This window comes from Agrilus planipennis, unplaced genomic scaffold (assembly GCF_000699045.2).
Source record: "Agrilus planipennis isolate EAB-ADULT unplaced genomic scaffold, Apla_2.0 scaffold355, whole genome shotgun sequence".
Lineage (NCBI taxonomy): Eukaryota > Metazoa > Arthropoda > Insecta > Coleoptera > Buprestidae > Agrilus > Agrilus planipennis.
The window spans coordinates 98,680-115,491 of NW_020440754.1; the positions used below are offsets into that span (position 1 = coordinate 98,680).

At 32.8% G+C, this 16,812-nt stretch overlaps 1 protein-coding gene across 4 annotated transcripts in view; it reads right to left on the minus strand.

Moving 5' to 3' along the window:
* The window catches only part of LOC108742769 (autophagy-related protein 13), a 39,579-nt gene that overhangs the window by 8,548 nt on the left and 14,219 nt on the right, over nt 1-16,812 (minus strand). Inside the window, exon 3 of one of the 4 annotated variants that reach the window (XM_025979893.1) lies at nt 9,531-9,861. In XM_025979893.1, the coding sequence (XP_025835678.1) occupies nt 9,531-9,861 (331 nt within the window). Of the gene's footprint in view, nt 1-6,537; nt 6,878-9,521; nt 9,862-16,812 lie in introns of all 4 variants that reach the window. The other 3 variants (XM_025979891.1, XM_025979890.1, XM_025979892.1) reach the window with 3 other exon arrangements.

The window sequence follows — 16,812 nt, forward strand, 5'->3', positions numbered from 1 at the left end:
TATCACGTTGAGGTTAGCTACGCCGGGATTCGTTTCAGCAAGTAGATATTCATATATTTAAATGGACCTTGTTGGAGCATACGTAATCCTAAAATGTAGCATCGTACTACAGATGGCGTTTACCGCGCCATTTGTGGTATTTTCTAAAACGCACTATCTTTATGTTACTTCAACCCAACCAAATTTGGACGAATGGAACCGTCGTCTAAGGTTCTTATCTACACGTCAAACATATGAAGTTAAAATGTACGCTTCAGAATAAACATCGACTACACACATTCAAATCCGCCCACTTTAGTTCCAGTTCGAATAGACAAGATGAACGTTTCTAAATTAAAAATTCTTATTAAATGATAATATCCTCGATTTCGAAACTAGACCTAAGGAACCCTTCCCCTTTAAAATAGATGTTTTAATTTCAAAACATGTTTCATTACTTTCAGCCACTAAAGCTTGTGAGCTGGCAGTCCCTCCGGGCTATGCCCCAAAGTTGGGCTGGAAGGCCCTCTTCAGCCTCGGGTGGTGGTTCGGGTGAGAAAGGTGAGACGGACGAAATGAAGACAGAAGACAATGAAAGATTATCTGTGGAATATTACTGCCCCAACATTTGCTTAAGTGATCTAAGGAAACCACAGAAAAACTTGGACCAAGGCAGACGGACCCGGAATCGAACCGGCGTCCTTCCGAATGCTAAGCAATGGTCTATAAACCACCAGACCATGCTGCTCGGTGTGTATAGATAGAAATTTTTTGAAGTATTTATAGGACAAGGTTGTTAGTAAATTTGATAGAATTTTCTAGAAGAAAAGTAATGTTAGTGAGGGGTGAAGACACTGGTTTATAGAAATACGTAGAATTGAACAGTATAGAATTCAAGAGAAAGCAATTAAGGGTAAAAACAGATATTAGTATGAGAATGCTTGCAGGTATGGTTGAAGTTGGATTTCCAGGTAAAAGTGATTGAGAGAACAATAGAGTTTAGATTCAAAGGAAACCAAGGTATGCACAACTAACTCGTGCTATTTGTACACTAGTAAAATAAATCCGGCTTATCCCACTAGTAGAACTCTAGGTAAAACGGTTGTCAATAACACATTAAATAATAGACTAGACAAGTTTAAAGTTGCTGTTTATAATACTAGATCTCTTGCGGCAATTCCGTGGCAATTTATGTTGGACAACCTACATTATGAGTCGATTCTCAGAACATGTCCGCTGGATTAAATACAACAAGCACACCATCAGGTTAACTCCCCATTGTATACAAAAGAATCACATTTTTAAAGCTAATAACTTCAAATTATTATCCCGATAAAAAGGAGCCGATACTCTAGATAGATATGGAATCCTAGAAATAAAGTTTCAACATACGACTAACTACATTTTAGAAATACCCCCTCCTTAATTACATTATCTGGATTGCTTTGAGCCGATCCTATGTGTAAGTTCGGAAACGTTCCATCAATAAAGTGAATATACATTCAGTTTTTTTCATTAAATTGTAAATGAATCCGAAAGTTTTCTTCCTCTGGTCTTTTTATGAACTTCAAGAATTCTTGGCAACTCTTGTTATAAAAAATAGAGACTACTGATGAAACCAATTGGGAAAAAATTCCATTCTACGAGAAATTAGTAGATGTAGATATACGTATACAACGCTATTTCTGCATTAGCAAAATAAATCTGGCTTATTCCACTAATAGAACTCTAGATAAAACTGTAAAAACACATTAAAAAATAGACTAGACAAGTTAAAAGTTGCTGTTTATAATACTAGATTTCTTGCGGCAATTCCGTAGCAATTTATGTTGGACAACCCACATTATAAGTCGATTCTCAGAACATGTCCGCAGGATTAAATACAACAAGCACACCATCGGGTTGTATCATTGTATACAAGAGAATCACATTTTTAATAACTTCAAGTTATTATCTCGATAAAAAGCAGCCAGTATTCTAGATACGGCATACGGCCAACTGCACTTCAAAAATAACTCCCTATTACATTGTGGATTGCTTTGAACCGATCCTATGTGTAAGTAAAAAGTTTCCCCAAATTGTGGAAGAATCAAAAAGTTTTTGTTTATCTTAATAAATTCATATTCGTCGTTATCCATTCCCCTTGAACCTGTTAAATTAATACACATAAATATTACTTTTCTTCTTACCTTTAAATCTCGATGTACTATATTACGACTATGGCAGTATTCTACCGCTGACAGAATTTGCCAAAATGTTCTTCTTGCTGTTTCTTCAGTCATTCTTCCATATCTGGCGATATAATCTGAAATAATTAAATAAACTATGTTTTTATAGGTACTAAGCATTGGACCTTCGATTTTGTTCATATAGTTACGGTGATACACTCTGTATATCATTCATACATAAAGTAAATATGTACATAAAGTTTGTGCTAAAAATGAAATAAAAAACAAATTAAAAATTGCCTTGAATGTTACTGTTTACCAAAACTCTTTACCATACTCGCTATGTCTCATGGTAAAATTAATTAAGGGGACTCCAAAATTAAAGATTTTGACAATTATGAAGCTATAGACAAATACATGTATGCCATTACGTTTTCGTTATAAGTAAAGATCACACATCGCGCCATTAGATACAGGCCGACGAAACAGATAGTTAAATAATTCAAATACTTATTTAAAATAAGTCCATGCCACCTGATTCCAGGCAGTAACAACCGCGGATTGAAAATAAAATACAAAATAAGAACTATCCAGTCGTAAAAATCATAAAAACACCTGTAACATGCTAAATAGCTCGTTTGAAACGCAAACGCTATTGTAACAGTTTCACGAACGCCTTATCGACATTTGAAGTGCAAATAAATAATATCTTCACTTACCGTAAAGTGTTTTGATAACACTGGCGCCCGCCAGCATTATCTAGGCATTTTGTTTTTAGAATATAAATATAATCGCATCATAATAAAAATCCATCGTCAATTATCCTAATTTCATAAAACAAAATTAATGTAATACCTATAATTCTTTGTTTACGAACAAACAACTGGTACAGTCGGAACAACAACAAAGTATGTGCAACATACGAGGGACAATGTATTGATGTGCCTAACTCTCTATAAAAGCGAATGGTGAAAGTGAATTTTTTATTGCTGTTAAAAAATTGTAAAGTAACGAAAATCAGATAGTCCAAGGTTGTTTTTTTTTTTAACACATTCCACCAATCGACCTTGTTAAGAACCTTGCTTTTATCAAGAAAAAAAAGTATTAACCGTTATCTAAATCAGCACGTACACAAAGTAGGTATTCTTTAGAAAATACGGATCCTTAAAGCTTTACAACCGAATTATATATAACAGGGCAATTTAGCAAGGCGAAATGAGCAATAAATAAATAACCGAAAACAGCAAACTTCCTAATTGAGTGCAGTATCTTTAACTTTAGTTCAGTATACACATTATATGGCGGATTACGCCTTTAGAAACTGACCCGGTAGATTATAATAATATAAACCAATCTGCCATATGATATTTTAAACATTTAAACTGCTAAAGAATAACACAGTCAATTTAAAAAGGCGAAGTCGACAATAAACTATTATTAAATTGACTATGAGAAGAATTGTTTTACTACATCACAGCACTTTAGGCCTTCCCTTTAATAAAATAATTTACGGCTAACAACGTATATCTTCCTTAACTAAATACGTTACAAAAATTTTACTACCAAAACAGTATTTATAGTCAGGGGTCAATTTATAAAGCCAAAGGGAACCATTTTACCACAACATACAGGTTCTACCTTCAACTCACCTTCAGTACAACAATAATTGATGACAGACTTCGCCTTCCTAACCTGACCCAACTATAAAGGGGATTATTGCCGTAGTGTCAGAACTTTTGATTTGATAATAACATAGAAATTGTGTAACATATTTGAATGTAATAAGAGCAAAATATGTTTTTAATTGTGATGCGTTATTTATTTACGGTGTGACCCCCTCTCCCGAGTGCTATAACTGTAAGAGGTGAAATCGATGAACCCATTGCAGTAATGATTATTACACAACAAAATCTTTCTCAAATCTAAAATAATATTTATTAATGAAAATCGGTTTATTCAACCTTCAACTGATGAACACACAGAATTTAAAACTCGAATATTTTCGTATATTATGCAAACATTACCAGGAATACCTGGTTGCAAAACACACCAAATGAATAATAATAGTGTTGTTGTTATTCTTATTATCATTATCAAAATTCCAGGCTAGAGAAATACTAATAGTTCATTAATGATAGACGAANCTGAACTGCAGTATACAGATGCTAGAAGGAAGACGCTAAAGTTCCGACAAGACGTCTGATTCTTGATTCCCGTTGAGTTGAATAATGCGCCTAACAAAAGGAATTTTCTGTCAAGATATGCCTACTTGCTGACAGGAGAACAAAAGGTCTCGATGTTGCATTGTCTGCAAATAGCAATACGGATGAAAGCGTTCTGTCTAGTTGTTCTTTCAATTTATTCGATTTTAAAAAATTTAGACTCAGACATTAAATATATTTGAATATTAACCTGATTTAAGTTACGACTCCTTGACAAAATGATACCATTTACTAATCAGCTCTAAATCCACTTTACATATACAAGATGTTTCTGAAATAATTAGCAAGCTTTTGAGGGTGATAATTAGATGAAATAGGGGATTGCATGGTGAGTAAAGCAGCATAGTCAAGAAATAAACAAATTTGTAAGAAAACCAGACGAATCCTAGGCCGGTCCTGGGCGTGACAAGGTAGAGAAAAACCAATATCGATGAAAAATGTAAAAAGTGACGGTTGTAGAACGACTAATGAAGTAAATATTAATAGCTCACTACTACGTTTATACACATAATAATCTGTAGGGGCCTATTGGGATAGCAATTAATTAACTAGTTAATAATAATTTGTTGATCGCTAATAGTACTATTTAAATTATGGTACTAAGAACACAAAATACAAAAGAAATACTCGTACAACACGGATGCTGTAGCTGATGGAATGCGATTTTGCAATGTAGTATTTCCCTACGTTGGCCTTTGACTGTACTTTCAAATATGTTTCTATAGAAAACGGTGGACTTTCGAACGACTGAAGAAGTGGCCGATTTTAAGTATCTAGGAATCTACTTTTTTTTTTGATCACGTAGCAGCTTGAAGTATACTTACGATTGGTTATTTTTGGTCAAAAAAATAAATAAATGGGTTTATTTTTAAAATTTTCTGAGAGGAATATCATTAGTTTGTTAAATGACAAGAAATTCAAAAGAACGTGCAGAACTAACTAGAACACTGAGTGAAATAAAGGACAAAATGTTTCACGAAATATAAATTCGTCGTTTGCCAAGTTTGTTAAAAACAAAAGTGTTATTTAAAAATTTAAAGCTTCGTTTGTGTGTTCCATCCGATGAAAATTTCAACTGTTAACTGACGAAAAGTTTCGAAAACGTTTGAAATTTTGACCTTTAATTGAACATTCAAAAGGGGGTCGCACATAAAAATATTAAACCATTAATGAGAGCGAAACAGGAATTTGTTTTTATAGTGTAATTTTGAAAATACTAACATACACAATCAGCGTAACACGCAACGTATAAATAAACTGTTCATAAAAATTGCTAATTGGACTTTTAGGAAAAAACTATTTCTGATATGTGCATTTATACTTGAAGTATAATTACATTAAATTTCAAGACATTTTTGCAAAACACCTAACCAGTGTACCTATTATAATTTATTATCAAACAAGATTTACTGTATAGTCTTTCGGCCCGGACGCAAGACAAATCTTCTGCAATAACTTAAGCGAAGTTTGTGACACAAGAATTCCTGACAATCGATTAAACAACTTCAAGCATTTTTGTTTTGATTAATAAATTAACTGAAATTATACTTGCATGCACTTAAATGTCTACACGATACTATTAATCCGGCTCGAAGGACCATCTCGCAAAATGAGAGTCCACGCGTACGTAATAAAGACAGATGAACATTATAGGAACCAAAATTGAAAAGGGGTTATGACCCTACGACTCTTCCCTATTGCATACAATGCTCAGTATTTGTCATGATGCAAACAATAATTTTAAATAAAAATAACTAATGAAACTTAAGTACACAAAACGGAAATGATAACCTAAATTGTTAGACGTCATTATTAAATAATTACTTAATTTTTTTCTTCATCCTTTACGATTATGTGTACATTTGTACATGATTTATAACTAACTGTACGATAAGAACAACGACAATTCATAAAAAGGAAATAATACAGTCGTGATTGTATTACTGAACTTTAGCCAGTATTGTTGATTCATTTAATTCTCAGAATAAACTATTAATAAAACAATTAATGGAAAATTAATGTCATTATAAAAGTACATATTTAAGGCCATAATAATCTTGTCATTCAATTAAATTTAAAGCAACAAGGGGTGACGAAGTTAAAAAGAAAACAAGTAAGGAAAGATTGCAAAGCCCTCCCTGTTGTGTTAATGTTAAATATTAAATTACCAAGTCTACCATAATGAAGTCGTCGTTAGTGGAGGTCATCGTTATTTCGGACGACGTCTGGCACTCGGTGGGTGTGGGCGTATCGTTTCCATTTTTATCCTTCAGGATGTTCTTATTGACCGTTTCCGTCGCGTCCGGGGGGCCACTATTCTTGTTGTTCATCATTTGTTCGTTGTTAATAACCGGGTTGTTAGGTGGACTTTCTAGGGGTATCTTTTCGGGAAGTAATTTGCTGAATGGACTTTGAGGTATTATTAATTCCGGTTCAATTTCTTTCTTTTTTGTATCCGCGAACGCGCCCAGTTTCATTGTATCACTTAACGAACATACGTCGTCTTCACTGAAACAAAAAGAAATTTATTTTATATTTATTTCTACTACACTCCCCAGCACAGGTGGCTGGGCTGCAAAAAACTATTATTAAATTGACTATGAGAAGAATTGTTTTACTACATCACAGCACTTTAGGCCTTCCCTTTAATAAAATAATTTACGGCTAACAACGTATATCTTCCTTAACTAAATACGTTACAAAAATTTTACTACCAAAACAGTATTTATAGTCAGGGGTCAATTTATAAAGCCAAAGGGAACCATTTTACCACAACATACAGGTTCTACCTTCAACTCACCTTCAGTACAACAATAATTGATGACAGACTTCGCCTTCCTAACCTGACCCAACTATAAAGGGGATTATTGCCGTAGTGTCAGAACTTTTGATTTGATAATAACATAGAAATTGTGTAACATATTTGAATGTAATAAGAGCAAAATATGTTTTTAATTGTGATGCGTTATTTATTTACGGTGTGACCCCCTCTCCCGAGTGCTATAACTGTAAGAGGTGAAATCGATGAACCCATTGCAGTAATGATTATTACACAAGTATTAACAAAACGATTTCGAAAACTTAATTTAAAGTTAAAAATATATAGTTGTAAGTTAAAAAAGATACTATTACTGTAAATAGCTGTATATTTTATTTATTTTTACAACTCTCATTGCAAATCGAATCATTTAGTGGTTTTTAAAAATTATTTACAGTAAACAGTTCGAAATTTTTATCAGCCTGAGAAAATGAACAATTAATATTTTATAATAATGTTAGACAACACAGAAATCTCTTCAAAAAATAAACTTTATCACTTGTTAATAAAAAAAAAAGACAAAAACAAAAGATTAAATGCAAAAACGATTTTGCTGTCCTGATTCAGGCCTAGAGTAGCTCCTAACGTTTCGCTACCACGAGTGGTAAGCTTCTTCAAAAGTCCTTCCATCTTTGACTGTATTCTACATCCAGCATCACAGATGGAAGAATCTCTGAAGAAGTTCGCCGTTCGTCCTAGTGAAACGTTAGGAAGCAACCGACGACGTCCTTTAGTCCCCGATCAGGATAGCTCTAGTTCACCAACTGACCGCCAAAGCCATTACCAAAATGATTGTTAGTTACTTAATTACCCAAACAAAAATTTAACAGTTTACTGAACAATTATTATTATATTAAAAACCTACAAAAGCACAATATACTTACGCCAATAATTGTTTGTATTAATTTATGAAACAATATGGGCAATTTTTCTTTTAAAATAAGGAAACAGNTTTTTTTTTGATCACGTAGCAGCTTGAAGTATACTTACGATTGGTTATTTTTGGTCAAAAAAATAAATAAATGGGTTTATTTTTAAAATTTTCTGAGAGGAATATCATTAGTTTGTTAAATGACAAGAAATTCAAAAGAACGTGCAGAACTAACTAGAACACTGAGTGAAATAAAGGACAAAATGTTTCACGAAATATAAATTCGTCGTTTGCCAAGTTTGTTAAAAACAAAAGTGTTATTTAAAAATTTAAAGCTTCGTTTGTGTGTTCCATCCGATGAAAATTTCAACTGTTAACTGACGAAAAGTTTCGAAAACGTTTGAAATTTTGACCTTTAATTGAACATTCAAAAGGGGGTCGCACATAAAAATATTAAACCATTAATGAGAGCGAAACAGGAATTTGTTTTTATAGTGTAATTTTGAAAATACTAACATACACAATCAGCGTAACACGCAACGTATAAATAAACTGTTCATAAAAATTGCTAATTGGACTTTTAGGAAAAAACTATTTCTGATATGTGCATTTATACTTGAAGTATAATTACATTAAATTTCAAGACATTTTTGCAAAACACCTAACCAGTGTACCTATTATAATTTATTATCAAACAAGATTTACTGTATAGTCTTTCGGCCCGGACGCAAGACAAATCTTCTGCAATAACTTAAGCGAAGTTTGTGACACAAGAATTCCTGACAATCGATTAAACAACTTCAAGCATTTTTGTTTTGATTAATAAATTAACTGAAATTATACTTGCATGCACTTAAATGTCTACACGATACTATTAATCCGGCTCGAAGGACCATCTCGCAAAATGAGAGTCCACGCGTACGTAATAAAGACAGATGAACATTATAGGAACCAAAATTGAAAAGGGGTTATGACCCTACGACTCTTCCCTATTGCATACAATGCTCAGTATTTGTCATGATGCAAACAATAATTTTAAATAAAAATAACTAATGAAACTTAAGTACACAAAACGGAAATGATAACCTAAATTGTTAGACGTCATTATTAAATAATTACTTAATTTTTTTCTTCATCCTTTACGATTATGTGTACATTTGTACATGATTTATAACTAACTGTACGATAAGAACAACGACAATTCATAAAAAGGAAATAATACAGTCGTGATTGTATTACTGAACTTTAGCCAGTATTGTTGATTCATTTAATTCTCAGAATAAACTATTAATAAAACAATTAATGGAAAATTAATGTCATTATAAAAGTACATATTTAAGGCCATAATAATCTTGTCATTCAATTAAATTTAAAGCAACAAGAGGTGACGAAGTTAAAAAGAAAACAAGTAAGGAAAGATTGCAAAGCCCTCCCTGTTGTGTTAATGTTAAATATTAAATTACCAAGTCTACCATAATGAAGTCGTCGTTAGTGGAGGTCATCGTTATTTCGGACGACGTCTGGCACTCGGTGGGTGTGGGCGTATCGTTTCCATTTTTATCCTTCAGGATGTTCTTATTGACCGTTTCCGTCGCGTCCGGGGGGCCACTATTCTTGTTGTTCATCATTTGTTCGTTGTTAATAACCGGGTTGTTAGGTGGACTTTCTAGGGGTATCTTTTCGGGAAGTAATTTGCTGAATGGACTTTGAGGTATTATTAATTCCGGTTCAATTTCTTTCTTTTTTGTATCCGCGAACGCGCCCAGTTTCATTGTATCACTTAACGAACATACGTCGTCTTCNCATACATGGATACAGTTGTAAATAAATAAGTACTTTCCAAATTTAAATAATAAATGCATAAATAGCATGACTCGTTGTCTTCATATGTACATATCTATCAGTAAGTACATAGTGTGTTACAAGGTTTATTACACATAATTTAAAGATTTGAACTTTGCTCTGATATTATAGCATTCACGATTAAATTGTTACGGCAACTGTTAAGACAGGAAATATACTCCTTTGTTTGCCCTATTATCCACTATTATATCTAATAACACACAATGATCAGCTTCAATATTTTATACACTAATGGCGTATTAAGAACTGAACTAGAGATGTGATTTATTTGAAGTACTTGCATTAAAAAAAATACCTATTTTAAATACTTTTTTGAAAAATGCATTTTGTATTTCATTTAAAATACTTTCTCAAATGTATTTTCAGATCAANTATTTTATATTTATTTCTACTACACTCCCCAGCACAGGTGGCTGGGCTGCAAAGTTACAGAACTTCAAAAACAATAGTTATTTATGTCTTTTTGCGACTTAATTATTGAAATTTACTAGAACTTATATTTACATTATTGAACTGGGCCGCACAAGGCAGTGCTGCGCATTGTTTCGGAAATTCTCACCCATTTCCTTGCATAAAGGCGCGAGTTTAGGGAGGTTAGAGAACTGTATTCAATCAATCTATTATCATAATGATCCGAATGTGTCATTTCACATATTTGTCTAACAAATAGTAAGTGGATCTTGTCCATGTAAAACTTCCAATACAACAATATACCTACAATATAGGTACATAGGTAACAGATACGATTAAAATTGATGCGCTGCCACTGACTAATTGTAGAATTAATTTTAATATAAACTGTTGGGTTTAATAAGTACCTATCAGTAATTTAACGCTATAAATTGACAACGAAGAGGGTTTAATCGCATATTGTTTATAATGATGTAATCGGTACGAAAAAGGTGAAAATAGCTGACCTTCTCGAACTTAAAAATAGACAATTTTCTTTACATAATATGCAAATAATTACCAAAAGTGCTTTACGTCAACAACGTTTTATATCTGTCAGTCAGTCAGTCGAAAAAAACAAAAGCAAAAGCAGTTTTAAATTTCAAAACCATTAAAACGATTGAAATTACAATACAGGCCATAAGGTATAAACATAATGCATGTAAACTATACATCTTGCTATACCTATATATATACAGGATGATTATTATTTTGCTGTGGTTTCTTTATAGCAGTATTAGCATCTAGCAAGGAGGAGTTAGAGATAGTTTTCAATAAAATGGAAGCGGCATTGACAAAACAGAACTGTATGAAAATAAATAAAAGTAAAGCAACAATACTGGTATGCAGGGGAAGAAAAGGTAGGGAGAGATCGAATATAAAGATAGGAAACAAAAAATTAGAAGAAGTGGCCGATTTTAAGTATCTAGGAAGTCAGATTAAGTCAGCGCGGAAGGAGTAATAGGGATATAAAGCAGAGGATAGCGCAGGATCGAGTCGCCTTCAATAAAAAGAAGTCACTTCTATGCTCGCAAACGGTTAATTTAATTTAGAAATTCGAAAAAGGTTGTTAAAGGTGTATGTTTGGAGCGCGGCGATGTACGGGTGCGAAACATGGACAATGGGTGCGGCGGGAAAGAAAAGGTTAGAAGCTTTCGAAATGTTGCGTTACAGGTGAATGATGAGTATACCGTGAATAGAGAAGGTTAGAAATGAAGAGGTATTAGAAAGAATAGGAGAACAGTCAATAAGAAATAGGCGAGATAGGTTACTAGAACACCTTCTCAGGCATTAAGGTCTAGTCAGAAACATTATAGAAGTACAAAGGGAAGTTAGGAGGGGTAGAGGTAGACCTAGATTAGATTACTGTTCGCAAATAGTTAAGGGTGTGGGTGGTTTTAGTTTTAGGGAAATGCGAAGCTTAGCTCAGGATAGGAAAGAGTGGAGGTGCGTGTCTTAGAACTGAACTGATGACCTTATGATGATGATGTGATGTGGTTTCTTATGCTAGTGTCCCATAAATTGGAAGGTTTTCAACGTTAAAATTCTTATCCTTCTTCTGAATTTTTTTTAAATAATAGGTATTCACATCCTTCAATAACAATTATGTAGTTGTCTACCATTTCTTATCGATTCAAGATTTCAAGGTTGCTTTTAATAATTCATGCATCTTTTTCTTGCATGTAATAATAGTAAAGTGCTTCAACAATACTTTTTCAATGTTAATCGCTGGGATATACCATAAAGCACTCTGCATTTTTTTATAAATAATTTATGATACATTCTGTCGTGCATCATGAAAACATAATATTTTTACCACATGCATATGAAGAAACGAATAGTACGTACAAGGTAATTTAAACCAAGTAAAATAGGTATGTCATCAATTTACATGCATATGACACATCCTTGAATTCTATTGAGCATTTCAGCTAACCGCATAGAAATATAATAAAAAAATAATGCAGAAATTTACAATTGAAGAAATAAAAAACAGTCCAAGGAGAAACAAACCACGAAGGTGTGTACTGATCATGTTTACGCAAATAATTGAAATATGTACCGAGTGCTTATAAACTGTTACATAAAAATAAAAATTTATTTTGTTACACCTAATCGATTCTGGTGACAATTTTTTTTCAAGAAGTATTCCAGATATATGCAAGAACCTAATACCTGCATATTTTATAACAGATATCGCCATCTAGTGGCTATTTGGTGTTAATTGAAGTATTTCATGCATACATGGATACAGTTGTAAATAAATAAGTACTTTCCAAATTTAAATAATAAATGCATAAATAGCATGACTCGTTGTCTTCATATGTACATATCTATCAGTAAGTACATAGTGTGTTACAAGGTTTATTACACATAATTTAAAGATTTGAACTTTGCTCTGATATTATAGCATTCACGATTAAATTGTTACGGCAACTGTTAAGACAGGAAATATACTCCTTTGTTTGCCCTATTATCCACTATTATATCTAATAACACACAATGATCAGCTTCAATATTTCATACACTAGTGGCGTATTATGAACTGAACTAGAGATGTGATTTATTTGAAGTACTTGCATTAAAAAAAATACCTATTTTAAATACTTTTTTGAAAAATGCATTTTGTATTTCATTTAAAATACTTTCTCAAATGTATTTTCAGATCAAACATTATATAAAATAATAATTAATGAAGGAGGGTCTCCCTCACCACTGTACCATAAAAAGTTCGTGGCGGTACCATAAAAAGTTATAGGGGTTCAAAGTTAATAAATATGCCAATTTTTACACATTTCTAGGCATGTAAATATTTATATAGTCATTCTTAAACAATATTCAAAGGTAAAACTAATNTTTTACCTTTGAATATTGTTTAAGAATGACTATATAAATATTTACATGCCTAGAAATGTATAAAAATTGGCATATTTATTAACTTTGAACCCCTATAACTTTTTATGGGGGTGAGACCGCCACGAACTTTTTATGGTACAGTGGTGGGGGAGACCTCCTCTTTCGATCCCACCCACCCGCACCCCCATCTAGACATTTGCCATATTTTGATATAAAATGATTGATGTTGATTTTACAACAATAAAATTGAAATTTGAAACCCTATTTTGGCTCTGTTATTTCACGGTAAATAAACTATTCTGGCGTCAGCGTCTTTTTTCAGATTAAAACGGTTGACAAAGGCAAATAAGGAAGCATATGGAAGAATTATTTCTTACTGAACTGGAGAAACTATAACACACAAAAACTATATTTTTTAGCACCCTTCATGTAAAATCCAATAGGGATACTAACTTTGTTCAAATAAATTTGGTAGTTCTGTTAATTTAAATTAACCAGTTGACATCCTTGGAAGGAAAGGCTAAGGATAAAGGATGAATATGTATAATAAAGATGCTAAATAACAAACATATTCATGAGAAAGTTTGTTTGTTCCGTACTGATTAATTAAAGGCAATCTCTACAATTTCAATAATCGCGTGCCTGCGTGTACCATCTACATAACACACTCATACATATACATATGCGATAAAGCACCACATACAAAAATAGTGCGAGCAATAACACACAGCTAATGATAAAACACATACGTATTATGCACGAATGTAACGCATTTATCAGGAGTGAACAAACGAAAACAACTTCAACACGTGTAGTCGCGCTCAATTTGCAACATCATCTACTTTATATACATATTCCTAGAATGACAATAATTTTAATATATATATATATGAGATACTTATAGGTAATGAATGTCTCAAAAATGTTTTTTTTTGTTTTTTTTTTGAATTGGGTAATTCAATAATTGTATCTGTTTTATGATAATTGCGTTCTATAATAGATAACCGTATATTTGCAATCCAAAAGCCGCCAGATAAGAACAAATATATTATCTGAATCAACAAAAACAGTACCTATCTACATACCTGAGGTGTGTCGTGATGTAAAATTTGCGAAATAATTTATTTATAAATGACTTTGTTTACAATGTCAGCCACAGACAGATGATCGCTTGCAGATAACACAATTGAAAGATTAGATATCTGTATCATACATAGCAGAAATTACATAAAAATAAATTCTCAAAAATGATAATTAGGTAAGTTTCTATTACACCCGATTTCGTTGAATTTTACGTTGTGCTAAACGGTATACATATGCATATTGAGCTGGGAAACCATTTCTTCACATACTTTTCTAGCTAAATTGACAAAAAAGCAATGAAATAAAGGCATTCTACGGTTAAAGTGAGGTTAGGTTACGGTAGAAAAAGATAACATAAACGAAGGGAGTAGGTACAATCTACACATTTCGTTCGTAAGGCAAATTTTACATTAAAATGTTTGTCCACTTCTCAATCTTGTCTTTTAATACAGATGCAACAACTATGTACTTGTCAAGGCTGAACTGATTTAAATTGCGAGACATAATAAGAGAAACATCTCAAGAAATAACCCGAAACAGAACGTCATTCCAGTTGCAACTACCTATACGTGCACCAGGTCACGATGGGGAAATTTTTAAACCTTGAGTGCGAACAAAAGCACACTATAAAAAGAAAATGATCCAAGTGGTCAACTATCCACACATTGCGGTGCTTATCGTCATGGCAACACGACCTAATTATAATCAAACATCCGTGGAAATTTTGCCAAAACATCAAGGCGTTTACTTCTGTCTATAATAAATCTTACTTAACACGAATCTTTCTGTCTTTATCTTCTTCCTAACGATATAAACAACTAAATATAGAAAAGAAGAACAAATATAGAATGACAACAGAAGTCCAAAGTACACTATATTCTATTCAAATGTTCAATAGATTGCGGAAAGTTAGACAAATATGGTAAAAGCACAGTAAAAACTTTATATTAAATAACTGATTAACTCTGTAACTTATTCTGGACAATCATTGGGGAAAATGCTTTAAATTACTAAACGGTTAATTACTACCCATTTGGCATAAAACTATTATTTCGTTATTATTAGCGATAAACATCTCCACAATATTCACTTTATCATTAAATTATACTTAGTTCTAAATTTGTTTAAATAATAAGGTTAATTTATTTATTGAAGAATTGATTGTAAAATTAGCACGGCATCTACCCACTGCTAAACGGTAGATTTTAAGTAACATGTAGAGAATAAACAACCAATTACGTTTTTTGATCTTTTGTACTTTACTACAATAAAATTAGCAATAAATTCATGTGGGCAAGTATTTTAAGTCGGATACCAAAGTCCAATTTGTATTGTAGTTTTATTTGACGATAATATATTGAGTCAACTGACGACAAACTTGGTATATGTATGTATAAAAATAATTAACAGGTATTCTTACGTAAAACATAAAAAAATGCTAAAGTTAGATTAGGCAAATATTCATCAAAGAAAATGTTTTTGACAAAATCGGATAAAATGTTTGGTTTAAAGAAGAAAATATATTTTCCAAAAAAAATGTTTACAGTCTGGGCTGCATACGCGAAATTGTTTATTTGTCGAATGTTGCTGGCGCCACAAACAAGGTCGAATTATATAATAGCATTGTTACCAAGCTTTTTTTTTGTTGAAACGCTAGAATTTCCGGTTGGTACTCAACAATTTGCAAAAAGGATATTTGTCGTCACAAACCAGGAGAGAACTATTCTCGAAATTTTCGCTTATTTAGAACGTGAATCAATTAGAGGCAATCAAGGGGAAAACCCAAACACATTAAAAAGTGGGTTTTGTTCCGTTCGTGATATAAACGGCTATTGTATTGGCAAATAACAAAACCATGTAACCATTACAATGCAAACTAATCGTGAGTGATACCGAAGTTAGACGAATCTCAAGAAATACATACATACAGGCACATTTACATACTACTATCATGTGAACAATCAACGAATTTTAAAATTACAAGACTAACAGAAAACAAACATTTTTTTTTTAGTTCTTTGTATTGGCCACTGGTGGCTGCCACACGCAGTAGACATTATTCTGTAAGCTGTTGGAGCAAATACGGCATCAGAGTGGCTCACTCGGACCACAAGTCGTGGTGGCAGCAACCTCTCACTTCATGAAGTAGGCGGCAGCCACTCGTGCTTCTGCACCAATTCAACCACAACTGCTTGCCATCGTTTGGACTGGAACAGCTCTGACACACTGTTATCACATTTCCGATACTATCAGCAATGTTCTTGCTCAGGCCTTTTTAAGAACTTCAAGAATTTGTGGCAAATCGTACTATAAACAATTTCAGCTATGAAATCTGGCTTGATCTTATTGATTGGTAAGCAATTTCGCTCTTGCGGCCACTACCAATGGTCTATACTTAAGCTACTCGAAGCTGCTTCCTGTGGCAACTACAAGTCCACAAGTGGCGGTTGCGGAACTTCAAGAATTTGTGGCAAATCGTACTATAAACAATTTTAATTATCA